The sequence below is a fragment of the Rhinopithecus bieti genome, unplaced genomic scaffold, assembly GCF_001698545.2.
Source record: "Rhinopithecus bieti isolate Rb0 unplaced genomic scaffold, ASM169854v2 scaffold_6776, whole genome shotgun sequence".
Taxonomy (NCBI): Eukaryota; Metazoa; Chordata; class Mammalia; order Primates; family Cercopithecidae; genus Rhinopithecus; species Rhinopithecus bieti.
In genome coordinates this window covers 1,285,178-1,309,140 of record NW_016805299.1, presented here as the reverse complement: position 1 = coordinate 1,309,140, position 23,963 = coordinate 1,285,178, and the positions used below count along the sequence as shown (strand labels likewise).

Genomic DNA, 23,963 nt, shown 5'->3' with positions numbered 1-23,963 from the left:
TAGTCCCAGCTACTCGGGAGGCTGAGGCAGGAGAATGGCGTAAACCCGGGAGGCGGAGCTTGCAGTGAGCTGAGATCCGGCCACTGCACTCTAGCCCCTGCGACAGAGTGAGACTCTGCCTCAAAAAAAAAAAAAAAAAAAAAAAATAGCTGGGGGGGGGGGCGGGCCCCTGTAATCCCAGCTACTTGGGAGGCTGAGGCAGGAGAATGGTATAAACCTGGGAGGCGAAGCTTGCAGTGAGCTGAGATCCGGCCACTGCACTCCAGCCTGGGTGACACAGCGAGACTCCGTCTCAAAAAAAAAAAAAAAAAAATTAGCTGGGTATTGTAGTGCATGCCTGTAGTCATAGCTAGGAGGCTGAAATGGATTGCTTGCTTGAGCCTAGGAGTTTCAGGTTACAGTTAGCTATGATCACACTACTGCACTCCAGCCTGGGTGACTGAGTGAGACCTTGTCTCTTAAAAGAAAACAAAACCTGACAACCAGAAATAAAAAGAATTCCCTAGGTGCTGCCTGACACACAGAGAAAGGGATAGAAGTCTCCATTATTGAACTGTGGACACTATGCTCCCATTAATACACGCTATAGTCTGTATTCAAGGATGCCTATAGCAAACACCACACTTCTCTCAACTGGTAAAAAGCCACAGGGCAGGTGGGGGGCAAAGGGATCTTTGAATTAGTAATTTTCCACCTTTTGCCATTATTTACATGATTTTATTATTTCCAAGATAGCCTCCATGTTTTGAAAGTTGTTTATCTACTTAATTCTATTTACTAAAAAAAATTGACCAATTTTCCTATTTCTATTCATTAAAAACACAGGCATATCGAGGCAACAGTATAAACCAGTGTCACCTGACTGAGCGGCCTGAATTCTATCTGAAAGCAAACGTGACTTTTAGTAAGCCTATGTAGTCTGTCATCCAGTAAAGGCACAACTGCCTTCTGACTTTTTGAAATACTAAAATAGCTTCTGCATCCCCATTTTACCTCCAAAACTCCTTTAGGGACTCTCTGGCCTAATGACCTAATTTCCTTTCCACTGAACGGCCTGTTGTTCTTAGAAGTAACGAAAGAGGCCAGGCACTAAGATGGCAATGTTAAATAGTGACACTAGGGGGCAGACTATTCAGGCAGAAGGTTTTCATTAACTTTATTCCAGTGCAAAAAAGGTTCCCTCTATGGAAGTTACTGACTAGTCCAGGTTGATGAGTTTCTTTCTTTTCTTCTTTTTAAAAAATACATTTTAAAAAACGCATCACAATTAACATTTCAGAATTCATTTCTTCCATTTCTTTTCCCTTTTCTTTTCTCCACAAAATAGCAAATCTTTCTTTTTTTTGAGACGGAATTTCACTGTTGCCCAGGCTAGAGTACAATGGCGTGCTCTCGCTCTCGGCTCACTGCAACCTCCGCCTTCCGAGTTCAAGCCATTCTCCTACCTCAGCCTCCTGAGTAGCTGGGACTACAGGCGCCTGCCACCATGCCTGGCTAATTTTTGTATTTTTAGTAGAGATGGCATTTCACCATGTTGGCCAGGCTGGTCTTGAACTCCTGACCTCACGTGATCCACCCACCTTGGACTCCCAAAGTGCTGGGATTACAGGTGTGAGCCACCGCACCTGGCTAAATAGCAGATCTTTTATTATTATCAGTTTCTTCAATTTGCGCAAGGACGAAAGTCTATAAACTTACTAGTGACCGAAGCGGCAGTGCAGGGCAGCAAGATTCAAAGCGGCGTATCTCAAGCTCCGGCCATAGCCCTCTTCCCCATTACTTTTGCTTTCAGCTCCAGTAAGAATCAGACGATCAAAATAATGAAGGAGACTGTGTGTTGAACTGAAAACATCTTGGACACGGAGGTTGTTTAAGTAGCTGAGATAATGCTAAAACAAGAAATAATCAATGTATTTTAAATGCTGTAAATACATCTTGTGTAAGACAACTGCAGAGAGTTCTACCGGCTACAAACCCTAGTGTATACCATACCCTTCTAATAAGATGGTCATAGTTTAGCTTAATCTTCTCCCTAGAGGCAGAATAAAACAGCTTCAAGACACATTCCCCCTAGAGGGAGTCCACAAATTAAAAATGGGAGTTCCATTAGTATTTGTGTCAGTTTTATCTCAAATATACGCCACTATGTCACTGGTCACACGAGTGATAGATGAGAATACTGGGCCTTACCTAGTTCAAATATTGAGGAAAACATAGAGTTCAGAATTAAAGATCCTAAAACCTGAATTCATATACAAATTATAAAATTAAGTTTTATTAATGTACAAGTTAAAACACACTGAGATTTACTAGTTTACTAAGTTAATTATTTTCTACTTTTTTTTTTTTTGAGTCACTGAAACTTTCCTAACAGGTAGATCTCAGTTACTAGGAAGCAAAATAGATATATTTCTACACACAAAGTCAGATGGAAAATCCAAATACTATTTAAGAAAATTTTCCAAGTAAAAAATCCATTAAGGAATGGAATTATTAGAACTTTAAAAATAAACACTGACAAAAGAAGAAAAAGGAAAAGAGCTTTTCAGCCTCAAAACTGTCATTTGGGCTGGGCGCAATGACTCACACCTATAATCCCAGCACTTTGGGAGGCTGAGGAGGGTGGATCACTTGAGGTCAGGAGTTCGAGACCAGCCTGGCCAACATGGTGAAACCCCATCTCTTCTAAAAATACAAAAAACGAGCCAGGCATGGTGGCAGGTGCCTGTAATCCCAGCTACTCGGGAGGCTGAGGCAGGAGAATCACTTAGAACCTGGAAGGCGGAGGTTGCAATAAGCCAAGATCGCACCACTGCATTCCAGCATAGGCGACAAGAGCGAAACTCAGTCTCCAAAAAAAACAAACAAACAAAGTTTTTTGCATCAGTCTAGTATGTTATCTCCAGTCTAAACTTTACAACATCAGGGAGATGATGACTGAAAGGGAACATCAAGAGTTTGAAGAAATTGCCTATGGCCCAGGGAGGGAAGAAGGAGCTTTGCGACCTATACCGACTTGTTTGCCTGCCAAGAACATGATTTCCTTCAAGAACCTGGGCCGATGGGCTGATCCTCATTTGCAAAGCTACTCAATATAAAAAGTAGCCTTGGCCGAGTGCAGTGGCTCACGCCTGTAATCCCAACACTTTGGGAGGCCGAGGCGGGCAGATCATGAGGTCAGGAGATCAAGACCATCCTGGCCAACATGGTGAAACCCTGTCTCTACTAAAAATACAAATATTAGCTGGGCGTGATGGCACGTGCCTGTGATCCCAGCTACTCAGGAGGCTGAGGCAGGAGAATCGCTTGAACCAGGGAGTCGGAGGTTGCAGTGAGTCAAGATCATGCCACTGCACTCCAGCCTGGCAACAGAGTAAGACTCCGTTTCCAAAAACAAACAAAAAAGTAGCCTTGTCATTCCTTTCTAACACAGCAACAAATTCTGGGAAAGACTCACCGCTTCAGCAAAATCAGGATTAAATTTCAACAAATTGTTTAACTCCTTCTGCAAGGAGGCTGGAGTGAGGGCCTTAGTCTCATCATTCTTTAGCAAAGAAGCCTGAAATTTAAAAATGATAACTCAGTAGAAAGAAAGGGTCAATAAACATATGAAAAGATATACTAACTAGCATCACCTGATTATTTTCTTTCCTACAGGGGTCCCTTCAGGCTCTGGCTCCTCATCTAGCCAGCCTTGGCTGACCTTCCCTCACTCTAGGTACACTGAAGGTGGACCCTGCCATGTGCTCTCCTCTTGACCATATACGAAAACACTTTCCTCTTCCAGAAACACCAAGCCTCCCACCCATCACTCGCCAGCCATATACTACCCAAGGCTGAGCAAACCCACGCCCATGCCTAGCTCATCCTCCAGGCCACCTGCTTCTGTCACCTTCTAGATGAAGTGAGATCCTAAAAGCCCCTCCATGTTCCCATAAGCCCTCTGCACTTGCCCTTCCTGTAGCACTATCAAACTATAGTAAAATTGCCAATCTAATCCCACCCCAGATTGTAAGCTCCTTCCAGGCAAGTAGCGTGTTTGCTTCTTTTCCAGTGCCCGTGTGGGGCCTTATAGGAGCCAGGTGCCTTGCCCCAGCCCTACTATTTGTTTCATATGGATGGTATCAGCAACAATTATATAACATATGTAGAAAGTTAGCTACAAATTAAATGTTTACATTTAACTGGGTTATAGACACTTGACTCCAATTTTACCTAGATGAGTTTTTCTATAAGTAAAGTAATCTCTAAGGGCAAAGTATGGTGGTTGATGCCTATAATCCCAAAACTTTGGGAGGCAGAGGCTGAGGCAGGAGTATTGCTTGAGCCCAGGAGTTCAAGAACAACCTGGGCAATATACTGAGACCTCATCTCTATTTAAAAATAATTTCTTAAAAAAAATTTTTTTTTAAGTAAAAATAATTTCTAATTCCATTGTTAATTTATATCATTATAGAAAATTATTGGCCAGGTGTGGTGGCTCACACTTGTAATCACAGCACTTTGGGAGGCCAAGGTGGGCAGATCATGAGGTCAGGAGTTGGAGACCAGCCTGGCCAACACAGTGAAACTCTGTCTCTACTAAAGATACAAAAAATTAGCTGGGTGTGGTGGCACGCAACTGTAATCCCAGCTACTCGGGAGGCTGAGGCAGGAGAATCACTTGAACCCGAGAGGCAGAGGTTGCAGTGAGCCGAGATCGTGCCACTGCACTCCAGCCTGGGTGACAGGGCAAGACTCAGTCTCAAAAAAAAAAAGAATTATTATGTAGGTGTAGTAGGGGAAAATTATTCCAAAATATAGAAAACCTACAGAAGAAAACAAAAATCTTCTGCAATCCCACTACCAAGAAATAATACTACTAATACTTTAATGTATATTATCGAGTCCTTGTGTGTATGTGTGTGTATATATATGTTACATATCATATTCTGATTTTGTTAAAAATGTGTGTATACACGTTATATAAATTTACAATACACCCTGTATTGTAAACATATATTATATGTATACACATTATATTTTTAACAAACTCACCGTATGTTTACAATACAGGGTGTATTCTAAATTTATATAATGTATACACACACATTATATTTTTAACAAAATCAGAATATGATCTGTAACTTTATTTCCTGTTCTTTTCATTTTATATTGTAAACTTTGTCTCATCATCAAATATGATTTCTTTTTTTTTTCTTTTGAGACGGAGTCTCGCTCTGTCGCCCAGGCTGGAGTGCAGTGGCCGGATCTCAGCTCACTGCAAGCTCCACCTCCCGGGTTTACGCCATTCTCCTGCCTCAGCCTCCCGAGTAGCTGGGACTACAGGCGCCCGCCACCTCGCCCGGCTAGTTTTTTGTATTTTTTAGTAGAGACGGGGTTTCACCGTGTTAGCCAGGATGGTCTCGATCTCTTGACCTCATGATCCGCCCATCTCGGCCTCCCAAAGTGCTGGGATTACAGGCTTGAGCCACCGCGCCCGGCCACTGTCACATTTATTGTAAATGCTTTTTCCCAAAGTATTGGAGCCCAAGAACACCTTTGCTGTTTGCCTTTTAATTTTTTTAATTTTAATTTAATTTCCTTTTCAGAAGGAGTCTCGCTCTGTTGCCCAGGCTGAAGTGCAGTGGCGAAATCTTGGCTCACCGCAACCTCCGCCTCATGGGTTCAAGTGATTCTTCTGCTTCAGCCTCCGAAGTAGCTGGGACTGCAGGCACATGCCACCACACCAGCTAATTTTTGTGTTTTAATAGAGCCGAGATCACAGCACTGCACTCCAGCCTGGGCCACAAGAACAACACTCCATCTGGGGGGGAAAAATGCTGTGGAAGAAAACATGTAGGAGAAGATAATTTGATTTTCAGAATAAAAATTGAAAGCATCTCCATGTCAGGACTTGTTTTAGCATAATTAACAGGCAAACAGGATGGCCGTGGCGACTCACGCCTGTAATCCCAGCAATTTGGGAGGCCAAGGCAGACGGATCATTTGAGGTCAGGAGTTCGAGACCAACCTGACCAACATGGTGAAAGCCCCATCAGGAGATTGAGACCACAGTGAAACCCCGTCTCTACTAAAAATACAAAAAAAATTAGCCTGGCACAGTGGCGGGCACCTGTAGTCCCAGCTACTCAGGAGGCTGAGGCAGGAGAATGGCGTGAACCCAGGAGACAAAGCTTGCAGTGAGCTGAGATCACGCGACTGCACTCCAGCCTGGGCGACAGAGAGAGACTCCGTCTCAAAAAAATAATAAAGGCCGGGCGTGGTGGCTTACACCTGTAATCCCAGCACTTTGGGAGGCCGAGACCGGCGGATCACGAGGTCAGGAGATCGAGACCATCCTGGCTAACACGGTGAAACCCCGTCTCTACTAAAATACAAAATTAGCCGGGCGCAGTGGCAAGCGCCTGTAGTCCCAGCTACTTGGGAGGCTGAAGCAGGAGAACGGCCTGAACCCAGGAGGCAGAGCTTGCAGTGAGTGGAGATCGCACCACTGCACTCCAGCCTGGGCGACAGAGCGAGACTCCGTCTCAAAAACATAAATTAAAAGTAAAATAAATAAATAAAACAGAAATATTAATTGTAGAATCGAGGTAATAGGTATGGGTAATTACCATACACTGCTTTTCAGGCTCTCTTTATGTTTGCAAATGTCTATAATAAAATGTTGAGAGAAGGGAAGCAAGTCTTTAAACCACAGGGTTTTAGGCTGTTAGTCATATACCATTACTAAATGAACCTTGATTATAACTTTAATAGAAAAATAAAATCACACACAAAATAGGAAGGGGCACAGAGTTACAAGTGCTTCGTTAGTGAGGCAGAGGGGACCAAGAGTAAAGGCTGACACAGATTCACTAACAAACCTATGCACATAACGGGCCTATGCCGTGACACACATCACAGGACTAAAACAGAAGTTCGTGATAAATTACAGAATTCACATACCTGTTGAGAAAGAAAAAATTCTGCTTGTTTTTGGGACAGAGGCCCACTGCAAGATACCTCCTCTTCTCTGGAAAAAATAAAAAAACAAAAATAGTAAAGAATTACACATAAGTGAAAATGATAACATTTATAAAATCAAATGGATTCTGTATCAAAAGAGTTCAAAAAATTTAATTCTCTCCTCAGAACTAGGAAAGAAAAACTTAAAAAGTGACGTTGAGATCAATGCAGTGAACCCAGAAAGAAGCCCTGGCATGCACGGTCAAATGGTTTTTGGCAACAGCGACAAGACCATTTGATAGGGAAAGGACAGCCTTTCCAACCAGTGATGCTGGGAAAACTGCAAAAGAATGATGGTGAGTCCTTATCTAATACCATAAACAAAAATTAACTCACAAGGACTCAAAGACCTCAATGTGAGGCCAAAAACTATAAAACTCTTAGAAGATCTTCCTTCCACCTGCTAGTAATAAAAAATAAATAGTACATTTTTAAATTAAAAAAATTTAAAACTCTTAGAAGGAAACATAGAGTAGGCCAAGCGCGGTGGCTCACGCCTATAATCCAGCACTTTGGGAGGCCAAGGCAGGTGAATCACAAGGTCAAGAGATCAAGACAATCCTGACCAACATGGTGAAATCCCATCTCTACTAAAATACAAAAAATTAGCCAGGCATGGTGGTGTGTGCTTGTAGTCCCAGCTACTCAGAAGGCTGAGGCAGGAGAATCGTTTGAACCTGGGAGGCGGAGGTTGCAGTGAGCCGAGATCACACCACTGCACTCTAGCCTGGCGGCAGAGCAAGACTCCATCTCAAAAAAAAAAAGAAGAAGAAGAAAAAAAAAAGAAAAGATCACAAAATTTAAAAAATTGAAATTTTCCTTTAAAAAAGAATTAAAAAATATATGTAAGAACATCCTGGCCGGGCGCGGTGGCTAAAGCCCTGTAATCCGCAGGCAGCTTTGGGCCAAGGCGAGGCTCACGGCGGAATCAGCCGAGGTGCAGGAGATCGAGAACAATCCTGGTAACACGGTGAAACCCCCGTCTCCTAACTAAAAAATACAAAAACTAAGCCGGGCGAGGTGGCGGGCGCCTGTAGTCCCAGCCTAACCGGGGAGCTGAGGCAGGAAGACTTTGGGCGTAAACCCGGGAGGCGGAGCTTGCAGCGAGCTGAGATCTGGCTCACTGCACTCACAGTCGCGGGCAAACAGAGCGAGACTCCCGCCCTCAAAAAAAAAAAAAAAAAAAGAACATCCTATAAAATAAAAAGGTTCTCTAACAAAGTAACTTGTTTTCTTTTTAGACCAAAGAATTATAATCATTAGTTAGATTTATTAATTTAAAAGAATACATTTCAGGCTGGGCGCGGTGGCTCACGCCTGTAATCTCAGCACTTTGGGAGGCCACAATGGGTGGATCACGAGGTCAGGAGATCAAGACCATCCTGGCTAACATGGTGAAACCCCGTCTCTATTAAAAATACAAAAAATTAGCTGAGCATGGTGGCGGGCGCCTGCAGTCCCAGCTACTCGGGAGGCTGAGGCAGGAGAATGGCATGAACCCGGGAGGCGGAGCTTGCAGTGAGCTGAGTTAGCGCCACTGCACTCCAGCCTGGGCGACAGTGAGACTCCGTCTCAAAAAAAAAAAAAAAAAAAGAATACGTTTCTTCAATTTTCATGATGAAATTCAGTTTACTAAATATGCACAATTTTCTGAAACCATGTACCTTTACAGTAAATATATTAGATTATACATAAATGACTTCTTGGAATAAGCTAAAAACAAAAAGATGGAGTTAGACCTAAATAAATCAAGTTAATTTAAGAGAAAACCAACCCAAATAAGAAAAGTCTGAATTTTAACATTTCTGCAGAAGTGATACTTTGCTACTTTAAGCATATAAAGTAGCTAAAAAAAGGATTATACTGTAGCCTATAAGCATTTCTGAGGAGAACTAACTAAAAGAAAGTAGAGAATAATAACAGCTAACATTTCTAGGTATAGTTCTGAAAACTTTATATGAATTTATCATTTAATTCTGGAACCCTCTGGGGAAGTGGTATGAGCCCCATTTTGCAGATAAAGAGCTCAAAGCACAGAAAGGGTGAGTAACTTGCCCAAGGTCTCACAGACCAAAGGCAGAGGAGCAGCAGGCAAACCTGTGGGTCTGACTGCAGAGCCAGACTCTTAACCCCACACTATGTTGTCTTTCCACCAGACAAGAAGCATTTGTCAGGAAATGAGTTTTGGGGGGCAGTTAATGGTACTATTATCCTCTTGCTCCCAATATGTGCTGAACAAATCATGTAACAGTACAAAAGCTACTCATAGAAAGTGCGATAAGCATTCCCCATTTATAAACCATGTCACCCCCTGCCATCCTGGGGATTACAGTAGCCTAACAGCCTACAATGCAGTAAATGATAAGCTCCCAGTAAATGATAAGATCCCCTGACCACCTCCTTAGGGCAGGTGGGGCTTACTTCTCTCAGAGCTCTGGACACTGTATCTGTTTACTTGTCAGCCTTCCTCACCAGACCACAGGCTCTTTGACACCAGGGAATATGAAATACATATCTTTTTGCCTGCAAGTACAAGTAGTTTATTTGGAAGCAATCCCAGATAATAGTAGTTGGGGAAGGCGAAGTAAAACAGCAAAAGAAAGGACAGTTAATACAAAGTGTGTTACCGGGCCAGTTACCAGTATGGGTGATGGACTTATTGATTCATCCAACATTCAGGTACAGAACACATTCTATGAGTCAGGCACTCTATTAAGCACTGGGGAAATGTGATGAAACGAGACAGAGAAGGGTCTCAGTTCTCAAGGGGTGAAGAGGCAGGGGAAACAGATAAGCAAGCAAGCTTAAGAAGGTTACTTAGTGATGGGGGGTATGGAGGAATAAAGAAATAGAAAGTATTTGGGGCCGAGTGCAGTGGCTCACGCCTGTAATCCCAGCATTTTGGGAGGCCGAGGCGAGTGGATTGCCTGAGGTCAGGAGTTTGAGACCAGCCTGGCCAACACGGTGAAACCGCATCTCTACTAAAAATACAAAAATATTAGCAGGTATGGTGGCAGGCACCTGTAATCCCAGCTACATGGGAGGCGGAGGTAGGAGAATCGCTTGAACCCAGGAGGTGGAGGTTGCAGTGAGTCAATAGCATGCCACTGCACTCCAGGCTGGGCGACAGCGAGACTCAAACTCAAAAAAAAAAAAAGAAAGAAAAAGAAAGTATTTGGGATAGGGGCTACCTCGTGGTCAGGGAGGCCTGTCTGAGGAAACCTGAGCTGAGATCTGAACGGTGAAAGGGAGCACATGAGGTGAAAAGCCACGGAAGAGCATTCCAGGCAACCTGAGGCAGAAACTGGAGTAGTCAGGAAACTGAAGGAGAGCCAGAGCAGTCACGATGCTGAGAGGGAAGGGGAAAGTAAAGAGAAAGAGGTCAGGGAAGATCATGGGGCCGGGTTATACAGGCACTGAAGCCATGGTAAGCTCAGACTCCTCTCTAAGTTCCAAAGAGTTTGGGCAGAAAAGTGCTGGGATTTGATTAATATTCTTAGGGGATTCCCTGGATGCTGCCTGAAGAACAGATGTAGGGAGACAGGAGTTAAGTCAAGAAGAAAACTGAAGCTAGTGCAGATTTGGTGAGTAGATTTGGTAGAGGTTTGGTGCTTAGACTCCAGGGGTAGCAGTGGCCATGAGATAAGTGAACAAGTTCCAAACATAGCAAGGAGGAAGGACTGACCGGATCTGCTGAGGGACTGGGGTGAAGGGCACGGAGGAATCAAGGACACTACTGGATTTTGGGCTTGGCCAACTAGGTGAGTAACTTCCTTACAACAGCTTCCTTAGAGACTAGACCTTAGAAGGCATTCAGTAAATTTTCACTGAATTAATCAATTGTTACTTCACTCTGATTTAACGAACAATACCAGTCAGGGACCCAGCAGAAAGCAAAGAACACGTTCGAATTGAGTAGTCTGAGAAGAGTTTAACAAAAGATCACTTTACAAAAGTAGGGGAAAGGACAGAGAAGTCATAAGAGACAACATAGTCCCCGGCACTGATAACAGTGGGAACCTTTCACCTGGGGCCGACAAACACTTGCTCCTAGTGACCGAACCCCCTGAAGGAGTGCAGAAAGGGCAACCTGACAGAAGCTGTGACCCTACAGCCAGCTCCCTAGGACCCCCAAGGAAGGGAGCCAATGAATCCACACTCCACCTTATTCTCCCTGGCCCTTGGGATTTCCTGCCAGTGACTCCCATTGGCCAATCACAAGTCAGAGGGCAAGGGACCCACTGGTGCAGCCTGTTATCAGTTAACTTCCCAGATCTGGAGGGGTAAAAAGAGCATAAGGCAGCACATGAACTCTAAATGAACAAGGACTTACTGCACTTAAAATTACACTATTTCACAGGAAAAGGATCCCTGTCAGAAAAAGCCAAATTACCTTACAGATACATCAAGTTCTTCTTTTTCCATTTTTCTTTCACCCTCATCTCTACTGGTCAGTTCCATATCAGCATCCTCCACTGTCTTTTTCTCACCATTCTGGAAGTACTGCTGAAGGGCAGTGTACAGTTTAAACACTTGGCTGAAAGAAAGCTTACTGTAGGCCAAGATCATGTGACGCAGAAACAAACCTGCAAAATAAGACCAGAGACAAGGGGAAAGCATTAACTGACATCCAGGCTACACAATGGCACCTCCACAACGGCAACAACTGTTTGCTGCAATTCTTCCTTCAGAAGAATAAGAAAGAGACACTTGCAGTTGCCATTCCCTCCTCCTGGAATGTTCTTCCCCAGTCCTTTACAAAGCTGGTTTCTTCGTATACAGGGCTCAATCTACCCACCCCACCTCCACCTGAAGGCTTCCATTTTACTTTCTTCATGGCTGTTACATTATCTGAAATGATATTTATGTGTTTGCTTTTACCAACTGGCTCCCCCAACCAGAGGTAATCTCCATAAGAGGAAATTCCATGTCTATCTTACACGTCCAGAGCCTGGCACATAGGAAGAGACAGAGAAACAGCTCACGCTGAATAACATAAAAATTACCATGCAAAAAAGCCAGAGGGATAGAGCATGGGATAAAGCTAATAGAAAAGCATCAAAGAAACACCATGTATGCCCTCACTTTGCATACTGTATCAATAATGTATTTTTACTTACCTCTCTTCGTAAGTCTGGGCTGGTGACCCTCACTCACAGATGGACCATGCAGGCAAGTGATCCAGAAGACTGTGAGAGAAAGAGCTGGGAACCCCCAAAAACCCCAGGACCAGGCTCTGACTCTTACTATTGTAGACAAAACAGAAGGTGCTTTTCCACAGTTAATGATTTAAATATAGATCAAAACAGCAAGGCAATAAATACAAACTGCAACACCTCCAACATCCCCACTGTGTCTGTTCACAGATATAGCAGAGCAATGACAGACATGACTTAGAAAGCTGCTCACTTCAATGAAAATACTCTCTGCTCTTCTTAGAAGAGTTTCATACCTACTACACTTGTTTTGTGAACCTCTGGCTCAGTTCCAGAGAAAGAATCTGAAAGGTCATCAAAAAATTGTTCCATATCCTTCAACTCGCCTTCAGCCATCAGTTTGATTCTGAATGAGAAAATCGAGGTGCATATTTTAGAAAGGCCCTTTGAACAACTTCTCTCGTTTCATAGTCCTCAATTATCTCGAATAATGTAGTTTACAGGCAATGCAGAGATGTGTATAACATGGTGGCTCATAAAACAAACTTCATGATTCAAAATGTTACTCCCATATTTAGGAAAAGTATCATTGTTGCTTTCTTGATCATAAAATTTGTCAAACTATCACATCAACCAGTAAAAATGCAATTATCTGCAGTGACTGAAAAGAATAAGATGGGTAAAGAACAATAAAATTTGGAGAAAAAAAGCTATAAAACAGTATGTTTAATGTTATCCATTTTTCAGCCAGGTGTGGTGGCTCACACTTGCAATCCCAGCACTTTGCGAGGTAGATGCGGACGGATTGCCTAAGCCCAGGAGTTCAAGACCAGCCTAGGCAACACAGCAAAACCCCATCTCTACTAAAACTACAAAAAATTAGCCAGGTTTGGTGGTGTATGCTTGCAGTCCCAGCTACTCGGGAGTCTGAGGTGGGAAGATCACCTGAGGTCAGCAAGTCCAGGCTGCGGTGAGCCCTGATTGTGCCACTGTACTCCAGCCTGGGCAACAGAGTGAAACCCTGTCCCCCCCAAAAACAAAGCGATCCATTTTTCAACAACAACAAAAAAAAACTAAGTAAAGGTTCTCGGGAAAACAACCTAGAATAATAAAGGTATCTTTTTAAAAGAATCAACTACCACATACCCTTTTGTGATTTTCGTCTACCTTGACACCTTTTCATATATAAAGAAGAAAATGAAGTTTACCTGATCTGCACTGAGTTTGCCAGTTGTGGACAAGATTCTTCAATTAACTTGTAAAGTTTTGACAGTGTAATATCTGGGCCCTGTGTAAAGGGGAGATAGGGAGGTATGGATACATTTTAAAGAGCTGGAGACTGATAAAGAATTGCAAACATAAATTCATTTATCAACCCCTCTGCTTTAATAATCACTCCAAATATGCAAATAAGGATTTTTCTATGTACCTAAAACACTAAAGTAATACTTCACATTTGCATACCACTTTTGTCTAGTCAGTGGAATGGTCTAAAATAGAAAAAAAACAGGATTTATAGTCTGAGGATCCACTGTTCCTTCCTTCTTAATTTTGTAATCATGGCGAAACTGTGACCTCTGAGTCCTAGTTTCCTTCATCAACAAAATGGAGATAATAATATCTCCCTTGTTTTTGGCAAAGATTAAATAAGATAATACGAAGTGCTTTGTAAACTGGAAAACACTATACAAATACTATTTTTCACAAACATAATCTCATTTGATCTTCTCCCAAACCTTGTAACGTAGGCAGACATACTATGCACTGAAGTCTATAAAGAGTACCACGAGAGGCCAGGTGCAGTGACTCACGCTTATAATCTCAACATTTTGGGAGGCCAAAGTGGGTGGATCACCTGAGGTCAGGAGTTCAAGACCAGCCTGGACAACATGGCAAAACCCCATCTCTACTAAAAACACAAAAATTAGCCAGGTATGGTGGCACACACCTGTAGTCCCAGCTACTACTCGGGAGGCTTAGGCAGGAGAATGGCTTGAACCTGGGAGAAAGAAGTTGTAGTGAGCCAAGATCATGCCACTGCACTCCAGCCTGGGCAACAGAGCAAGACTCCGTCTCCAAAAAAAAAAAAAAAAAGAGTACCATGAGGAACAAGAGTATGCAACCTCAGCTAAAAGAAGATTACAGTCTAGCTGAGATTTAAAACTAAATACAGAATCTTTCAGAGAATAAGGTGACCGCATACATGCCAACTTTAGATGCGGATAACCCAGCAACTGCACTTCTGGGGGGGGATTTTGGCATGCATTGTTTGAAATGAAGAAAAACTGAAGAGCCTGTAAGTCCAATAGAGACTTAATTTATAATACAGAGTTGAATTATGTTGCTTTTCTTACTGTGAAATATAATGCAGCCATTAAAAAGACCATTGAGGGCCTGGTGCAGTGGCTCACGCCTATAATACCAGCGCCTTGGGAGGCTGAAGTAGGCAGATTACTAGAGGTCAGGAGTTCAAGACCAGCCTGGCCAACATGGTGAAACTCCATGCCCAGACTGCTCTTGAACTCCTAGGCTCAAGTGATCCTCCTACCTCGGCCTCCCAAAGTCTAGGCAACCCAGCCAAAAATTAACTAATTTAAGAAGTCAAACAGTTAGTAAAGGAGTTGAGGTCTGGCTGGAATGCTACTACATGAACTCTACATACATTTTGATTAAAACTATACAGCAGGGGGCCAGGTGTGGTGGCTCATGCCTATAATCTCAGCACTTCGGAAAGCTGAGGCAGGTGGATCCCTTGAGCCCAGGAGTTCAGGACTAGCCTGAGCTACATAGGGAGACCTCATCTCTACTAAAATTTAAAAATTAGCCAGGCATGGTGGCAGGTGCCTGTAGTCCCAGCTACTTAGGAGACTGAGTTAGGAGGACAGCTTGAGGCCGGGAAGTGGAGGCTATGGTAAGCTATGATCACGCCATGGCACTCCAGCCCAGATGACTGAGGGAGTGAGATCTCACCACTCTAAAAAAAATTTAAAGAAACAGGCCAGGCGCCGTGGCTCAAGCCTGTAATCCCAGCACTTTGGGAGGCCAAGGCGGGCGGATCACGAGGTCAGGAGATCGAGACCATCCTGGCTAACATGGTGAAACCCCGTCTCTACTAAAAAACACAAAAAATTAGCAGGGCGTCATGGTGGGCACCTGTAGTCCCAGCTACTCAGGAAGCTGAGGCGGGAGAATGGCATGAACCTGGGAGGCGGAGCTTGCAGTGAGCCGAGATCGTGCCACTGCACTCCAGCCTGGGTGACGGAGCGATACTCCATCTCAATGAAAAAAAAAAAATTAATTACTTAAAAAAAAATTTAAAAATAAAAAATTAAATAACTGTATAGTAGTTAGCCAGTTTAAAAACCAGAAAGGAGAATTCCAAACAGCAAAAAACAGCATGAGCAGGAAGGTGAGAAGTAGGAGACCAGAATCACTGTTTTTTTCTTTTTTTTTTGGAGACGGATGCCCAGGTTGGAGTGCAGTGATATCATCTCGGCTCACTGCAACCTCTGCCTCCTGGGTTCAAATGATTCTCCTGCCTCAGCCTCCCGAGTAGCTGGGACTACAGGTGCACACCACAATGCCCAGACAATTTTTTTGTATTTTCAGTAGAGATGGGGTTTCACCATGTTGGCCAGGCTGGTCTCGAACCCCAGACTTCAAGTGATCCACCCACCTCAGCCTCCCAAAGTGCTGGGATTACAGGTGTGAGCCACTGCACCCAGCCTTTTATTTACCAAAATTTTAGTATTCTAGCTTTAACAATGGAGGGAAATGCATTTATAATAATAGTAAGCGTGGCTAGCCCTGGGAGCTATAAGTTTTGTTTTTTTTTTTTTTTTTTTTTGAGAATGGAGTCTCGCTCTGCTTCGCCCGGCGCTTGGAGCCCTGTGGCCAGATCTCAGCTCACTGCAAGCTCTGCCTCCCGGGTTAGCCATTCTCCTGCCTCAGCCTCCCGAGTAGCTGGGACTACAGGCGGCCCGCCACCTCGCCCGCTAGCTTTTTGTATTTTTTTTAGTAGAAACGGGGTTTCACCGGTTAGCCAGGATGGTCCTCGATCTCCTGACCTCGTTGATCCGTCCGTCTCGGCCTCCAAAGTGCGGGATTACAGGCTTCGAGCCACCGCGCCCGGCCTAGGAGCTTAAGTTATAAAGACCCCCTTTTATTTAACTGGGTAACTGTTAACCGTGGCGGTCCTCAGTTCTCCCCTCCTCCCATTCCCTCACCCACAAATTATCAAGTGATATTTTTTTAAAATCCTTTAAACCTATACTAAGGAATAGAAATGCAACTCCTAGATACTAATCACTTATTAAGGTTTATCTCTTAAGATCCCATAATATGGAGCCCAGGAACCCAGATCTGTTTTCTGCCATCAGTATTACTCAACAGAGAATGCTTATCCATCAAGGCCAGCTTCACACTTGTGTAAGAAATCCTCGGCCGGCGCAGTGGCTCCATGCCTGTAATTCAGCGGCTTTGGGGAGGCCCGCGGCGGTCAGATCACGAGGTTCCAGAGATTGTAGACCATCCTGGCTAACACAGGTGCAATCCGTCCTCTACCAAAAATACAAAAAAATTGCCGGGCGTGGTGGCGGGAGCCTGTAGTCCCAGCTACTTCCCGGATGGCTGAGGCAGGGGATGCGGTGAACTCGGGAGGCGAGCTTGCAGTGAGCCAAGAACACACCACTGCGCTCCGCCCTGGGCCGACAGAGCAAACTCCGCTCAAAAAAAAAAAAAAAAAAAAAAAAAAAAAAAAAAAGGTGAGTGCACTCATCCACCTCTATCGCATTTCATTACTTTTACAAAAAACTACTCAGACTTTCCAGGAGGCTTCGGGAATGTACTGCTAAACAAAAATAGAACTAAGTACTGCGCTCGTGGAGGTTACCGTCTAACGGGGGAGAAGGCCATCAATCACGTAACCATGAATATAAATCGAAAAGCCACAACTGCTATACGGGAAGGTATACGCCCTATGTGAACACACTAAAATGAAAATACTAGTAACACTGAGCATTTACTACATATAATAACAGTTTCTGCTATTGTTCCCATTTTACAGACAGAAGACTGAGACCCAAATGAATCAAGGAACTTAAGTATCTGAGCTAGACCTGTATCTGCAAAATGAAATAACACATGACAACCGGGCGCAGTGGCTCACACCTGTAATCCCAATACTCTGGGAGACCAGGCAGGAGGATCACTTGAGTCCAGAAGTTCAAGACCAGCCTGGATAATATGGCAAAACCCTGTCTCTACAAAAAAATATTTTAAAAGTTAGCTGGGCGTGGTGGCCAGCTCCTGTACTCCCAGCTACTTGGGAGGCTGAGGTGGGAGGATCACTTGAGCCTGAGAGGTCAAGGCTGCAGTGAGCCGAGATCACACTACTGCACTCCAGCCTGGGCGACAAAGCGAGACCCTGTCTCAAAAAATAATAATAATTTAAAACAAATTTTAAGCGAAGTGCTTAGCACACAGTTAAGTATTCAATCAATGTTCGTCCTTGGCTTTACGCCTTTTTTTTTTTTTTTTTTTTTTCCTGAAACGAGTCTTGCACTGTCGCCCAAGCTGGAGTGCAGTGGCGCGATCTCGGCTCACTGTAACCTGCGGCCCCCCCCCCCCAGGTTCTAGCAATCTCTGCTGCCTCAGCCTCCCGAGTAGCTGAGCTTACACGTTCCCGCCACCACATCCGGGTAATTTTTTGTGTTTTTAGTAGAGACGGGGTTTCACTACGTTGGTCAGGCTGGTCTCTGAACTCCTAACCTCGTGATCCACCCGCCTGGCCCTCCCAAAGTGCTGGGATTACAGGCGTGAGCCACCGCGCCCGGCCCGGTTTTATGGCATTTTTACTATTTATTACGGTCCTCTAGGACAGGGAGCCTGTATGACTTATCCCTGTGTCTCCACCGCTCCATTTTACAGAAGACACAGGATCTGAGACTCTAACTCTCAGCTAATAAATCCTGGAGCCAGACATGAACTTGCAAAAAAAATAAATGCATGCAAAGCGCCTGGCCCACCGTAAACGCTCCGTACGCGTTAGCTAGCGGTAGTAGCTATCTTTATTTCTTCACGTTCCTCCAGGCAGGGTGAGTATCTGATGGACACACGTGTCTTCAAGCCCAGGGTTCCGCAGAGAGCAGATGCTCAGTAAAAGTTTGCTGCACGAACAGGAGCCAGCGGTCGCCTCTCACCTGCAGCAGGGGTAGGAGCAGCTGGTTGAGCCTCCGCCGCTCCATGAGGCTGACGGCGCCCTCGCCTGTGCGGCTCATCTCGTTCAGCAGCACCAGCACAGCGATCTTGTACGGCGTCACCCAGTCCTTGATCCCGAACACATTGGCGTGCACCACCCCATTGGTCATCATGGGATTGAAGTAGAGGCTCTCGTGGACGCTGGCCATGGCGGCCCGAGACTAAGTCCCGGGTTCGCGGCGCGCTGCCGCCAGTTTTCACCACAGGGCACAACACTACCGGGTCTACATCTCCGCCCGCCCCCACAGTATCCCAGGAAACAGGCAGCCGCGGGCTCGCGGCATGTTGTTAACCAATCAGAGCAGTCGGTCAGAGCACATGGGATGGCCACAACCAATCAGAATGTACAAGAGTGCGGAGCGAGTTGCACCCAAAGACTGATTCCCTACAGAAACTCTCGCCGAGTGGGAGCAGGTTCCCAGGCGACGTGGACAGGGATGGGATGGAAGGCAAAGTCGATGCTTGGGGTCGGGACCGAAGGGACTGAGGAGCTCCCCATGTGGTTTTGTTTTTGTTGAGACGATATCTCGCTGTGTTTCCAAGGCTGGAGGGCAGTGGTTATTCATAGGCGCCATCAAAGAAGTACTGCACCCTTGCAAACCTGGGCTCGAGCGATCCTGCCGCCTCACCCTCCCGAGCTGCTGGGACTACAGGCAGCGCGCCTAGCTTGTTCATGTAATTTGAAAATAGTTCAAATTCAATGTTTAAATGATTGTTTAAAAGTAACGAAATTAAATTTGCACCGTTAAAGTATGTATTTAATTCATTATGTTACTTTTAAACTCAAATGTTTAGGAGTTTCATTTAACTCTGTCTTTTTAAAGATAGGAACATGAGATTTTTCTTCAGCGTTTCACAACAAATGCCCTTTGCAGACAGCCAGATCAGGTTGCCAGTGGTCATGAATCCTTACGTGAAATAGAAGATAAACAATATCATCTCCCTATGGTGAGTCGGTTTCTTACCTAATAAACTACAAAATCTGTACTCTGCATTTCTTTTCTTTTTTTTTCTTTTTTTTTTTTTTGAGACGGAGCCTTGCTCTGTCGTCCAGCCTGGAGTGCAATGGCTTGATTTCGGCTCACTACAACCTCTGCCTCCCGTGTTCAAGCAATTCTCCTGCCTCAGCCTCCTGAGTAGCTGGGACTACAGGAACGCACCACCACGCCCGGCTAATTTTTGTATTGTTTGTAGAGATGGGGTTTCACCATGTTGGCCAGGCTAGTCTCCAACTGATTGGTCTTGAACTCCTGACCTCAGGTGATCTGCCCACCTCGGCCTCCCTAAGTGCTGGGATTATAGGCATGAACCACCGCGCCTGGCCGCATGGCTAATGTTTTTTATTTTTCGTAGATACGAGGTCTCACTGTGTTGTCCAGGCTGGTCTCAAACTCCTGGACTTAAGCGATCCTCCTGCCTCAGCCTCCCAAATTGCTAGGATTAAAGGCATGGACCACTGCATCCAGCCTCATGCCTGGTTTTTGTTTTCTCAATCGCTATTTGTTTAATGAATAATTAATGAATATGCATTATTAGTTCACAAAAACAAAAAAGAAGGCAGATGCATATAAGCTAAATAATGCTATGGAAAAAGATGACATTGATCTCTTAAAATACAAGCTAACTTACCTATCTTGAGAACTCTGTGTGTTTTAGTTACCATACATAATTATTATATAACTATCTTTTATTTGTGAAAGGAGAAGCTGGCTTTTGCCAGGAATTTTTTACTTAACCTCTTTCTTTGCCTTGGTTTATTTTATGCCTCACTCCATTAATGAAAAAGCGTACTTACAATCTCCCAGCTCTTTAGGATATTTTTGCATATGTATATACCGTAAATAAGGTTTGACAAAGGGTCTGTGGAATAAACTAGTATTCAACCTTAAAATCCTGAGTAGGGGCCTGGCGCGGTGGCTCATGCCTGTAATCCCAGCACTTTGGGAGGCCGAGGTGGCTGGATCATGAGATCAGGAGATCAAGACCATCCTGGCTAACACGGTGAACCCCCATCTCTACTAAAAAACACAAAAAAAATTAGCCGGGCGTGATGGCGGGCGCCTGTAGTCACAGCTACTTGGGAGACTGAGGCAGGAGAATGGCGTCAACCTGGGAGGCGGAGCTTGCAGTGAGCCGAGATCGTGCCACTGCAGTCCAGCCTGGGCAACAGAGCAAGACTCCATCTCAAAAAAAAAAAAAGAAAAGAAAAAAAAAAATCCTGAGTAGGAACACTTAATGAATGGAAAGAGGAAAGTAATTTTACAAAATCCTAAGTAACAATCTTACTCTAAATTGGTAAGACTTTCAAGCCATTCATTCATTTATGCGATAACTCTGTGCTAAGCTCCTACTATATTTAGGGCACTGTTCTAGGTGCTGGGGACCAAAAGGGATGAATTTCTAAACCAGAAGTTGCAAACTGAAGTTGCAATCTAAACTAAATGTGGCTCATTAGATACATTTTATTTGCCTTGCATGGTGTTTACCAACACTTAAAAAATAGGGTATTTCTGCCAGCAAAGAACTACATTTCCAGCATCACTTGAAAAATTAGAAAATTTGGTAACTTGATTTATTCCCAGATGGTAGCAACTGACTGGATATGCACAGCATTAGCTGCCTTTGGCCAGGCACAGTGGCTCACGCCTGTAATCCCAACATTTTGGGAGGCTAAGGCAGGCAGATCATTTGAGGTCAGGAGTTCAAGACCAGCCTGGCCAACATGGTGAAACCTTGTCTCTACTAAAAATACAAAAACTAGCCAGGCATGGTGGCGGGTGCCTGTAATCCCAGCTACTTGGGAGGCTGAGGCAGGAGGATCAGTTGAACCAAGGAGCCAGAGGTTGTAGTGAACTGAGATCATGCCACTGCACTCCAGCCTGGGCAACAGAGCAAAAACTCCATCTCAAAAATAAATAAATAAATAGGCTGGGGGTGGTGGCTCACACCTATAATCCCAGCACTTTGGGAGGCTGAGGTGGGTGGATCACTTTGAGGCCAGGAGTTCGACACATGCCTGGCCAACATGGTGAAACCCCATCTCTACTAAAAATACAAAAATTAGCCGGGCATGATGGTGGGTGCCTGTAATCCCAGCTACTCTGGAGGCTGAGGCCGGAGGATGCCTTGAGCCCAGGAGTTCAAGGCTGCAGTGACCTATAATTACCACTGCACTCTAACCTGGGCGACAGAGTGAGACTCTGTCTCATAAATAAATAAATAAGCCACCTTTATTTAGGGCATGGCGTTTCCAGCTCACTACAATCCTCATCAATCATTATTGGGTTGTTTTGTTTTGTTTTGTTTTTTGGAGCCAGGGTCTCACTATGTGGCCCAGGCTGGAGTGCAGTGGCATGATCACAGCTCACTGCAGCCTCCACCTCCTGCGCTCAAGTGATCCTCCCACCTCGGCCTCCCGAGTAGCTGGGGCCACAGGCATGCACCACCACATGTGGCTAATTTTTAATTTTTTTGTAGAGATAGAGTCTTGCTGTGTTGTCCAGGCTGGTCTGTAACTCCTGGGCTCACAAAATCCTCCCACCTCAGTCTCCCAAAATGCTGGGATTACAGGTGCCAGCCATCCTGCCTGGCCTAGACTTTTCTCTTTGTACATAATCTGATTTTAAGAACGTGGGTGGGCTGAGCGCTGTGGCTCACACCTGTAATCCCAACACTTTGGGAGGCTGAGTCAGGTGGATCACCTGAGGTCAGGAGTTCGAGACCAGCCTGACCAACATGGTGAAACCTTTTCTACTAAAAATACAAAATTAGCTGGGCATGGTGGCGCATACCTGTAATCCCAGCTGCTTGGGAGGCTGAGGCAGGAGAATCGCTTGAACCCAGTAGGCAGAGGATTCAGTGAGCCAAGATCATGCCATTGCACTGCAGCCTAGGCAACAAGAGCGAAACTCCGTCTCAAAAAAAAAAAAAAAGAACATGGCTAAATATCAAAACCCTGAAAACATTTGAACTATTTTGGACTTACTCCATCATCTTAGAGATCATGTGACCATTTTCATAACACTTCATTCAAGCTTCATTTATTATATGTATGATTTTATATCTATGACTTACATAAGTAACTGCGTCCTCTGATGGACTGTCATAGGCAGGGAGCAGGTTTGCTGTTTTAAAAAAATCTTTGCATCCTTAGTTTCTGACACATTTAGTATAGGCTCAATTATTGTCAATATGCCTTTGAGTCAACTGTGCTGCAAAGCCATGACATTCACTCAACAAATATATTTGAGTATGTACTATATGCCAGACATTGTGCTAAGTCCATGCAGGTACAGCAGTGAATATACAAACTAGGTGCTTGACCTCATGGAGGAAAACAATTGTCATAAGAAACTACCCAAGGCTGGACACAGTGGCTTATGCCTATAATCCCAGCACCTGGGGGGCCGAGGGTTGGAGGATTGCTTGAGCCCAGCAGTTTAAGACCAGCCTGAACAACATGATAAGACCCTGTGTCTACAATAAATTAAAAAAAAAAAAAATAGCCAGGCATGGTGGTGGGTGCTTGTAGTCTCAGTTACTTAGGAGGCTGAGGTGGGAGAATCACTTGAGTCCAGCAGGTCGAGGCTGCGGTGAGCTGTGAGCATCCCACTGTACTCCAGCTTGGGTGACAGTGAGACATTGTATCAAATCCAAAGAAAGAGAGGGAAAGAGCTAGAGAGAAGGAAGGAGGGAGGGAGGGGAAAGAAGAAAGAAAAGAAAGAAGGAAAGAAAGAAAGAAAAAGAGAGTGAAGGAAAGAGAGAGGGAGAGAAAGAAAAAAAAGAACGGAGGGAAGGAGGGAAGAAAAGAAAGAGGCCTGGGTGCGGTGGCTCATGCCTGTAATCCCTATACTTCGGGAGGCCGAGGTGGGTGGATCACCTGAGGTTAGGAATTCGAGACCAGCCTGGCCAACATGATGAAACCCTATCTCTACTAAAAATACAAAAAATTAGCTGGGCATGGTGGCACGTGCCTGTAATCCCAACTACTCAGGAGGCTGAGGCAGGAGAATTGCTTGAACCCACGAGGCAGAGGTTGCAGTGAGCCAAGATCACTCCACTGTACTCCAGCCTGGGCAACAGAGCGAGACTCCGTCTCAAAAAAAAAAGAAAAGAAAAGAAAAGAAAGAGATAATGAAGGGAAGGAAAGGAAGAAAGAAACTAGCCAGAAGTCCCTTTGATGAACCAGTCTCTGTCTCCTGGAGACTAAGGAGGACCTGCTGTTACCGGTGAGCGATTGGCTGCTATAAATGGTGTTCCTTACACCAACATTTCAAAGCAGCACTCCAAGGTAATAAAGGAAGCAGGGCTTTGTAACTTGAAGTGGACTTTGGTTTATTTATTTATTTATTTATTTATTTATTTATTTATTTATTGAGACAGAGTCTCACACTGTCACCCAGGCTGGAGTGCAGTGGCCGGATCTCAGCTCACTGCAAGCTCCGCCACCTGGGTTCATGCCATTCTCCTGCCTCAGCCTCCCAAATAGCTGGGACTGCAGGCGCCCGCCACCTCACCTGGCTAGTTTTTTGTATTTTTTTT

General features: G+C 44.6%; 1 protein-coding gene and 1 long non-coding RNA gene across 4 annotated transcripts in view; one reads left to right on the top strand and one right to left on the bottom strand.

The window, feature by feature from the left end:
- Nucleotides 1–18,693, bottom strand: part of ANAPC5 (anaphase promoting complex subunit 5) — a 45,960-nt gene extending 27,267 nt beyond the window's left edge. Inside the window, exons 1-7 of one of the 3 annotated variants that reach the window (XM_017872086.1) lie at nt 18,365–18,693; nt 13,373–13,452; nt 12,461–12,570; nt 11,402–11,594; nt 6,949–7,015; nt 3,458–3,559; nt 1,699–1,889 (exon numbers count right to left, since the gene is read on the bottom strand). In XM_017872086.1, coding sequence (XP_017727575.1) covers nt 1,699–1,889; nt 3,458–3,559; nt 6,949–7,015; nt 11,402–11,594; nt 12,461–12,570; nt 13,373–13,452; nt 18,365–18,571 — 950 coding nt within the window. In that variant the 5' untranslated portion in view covers nt 18,572–18,693. The other 2 variants (XM_017872087.1, XM_017872088.1) reach the window with 2 other exon arrangements.
- Nucleotides 18,694–19,281: 588 nt separating this feature from the next.
- LOC108529636 (uncharacterized) overlaps nt 19,282–23,963 on the top strand; it is a 14,312-nt gene continuing 9,630 nt past the window's right edge. The window contains exon 1 of the long non-coding RNA XR_001885602.1: nt 19,282–19,370. This is a non-coding gene — a long non-coding RNA (uncharacterized LOC108529636). The remainder of the gene's footprint in view (nt 19,371–23,963) is intronic.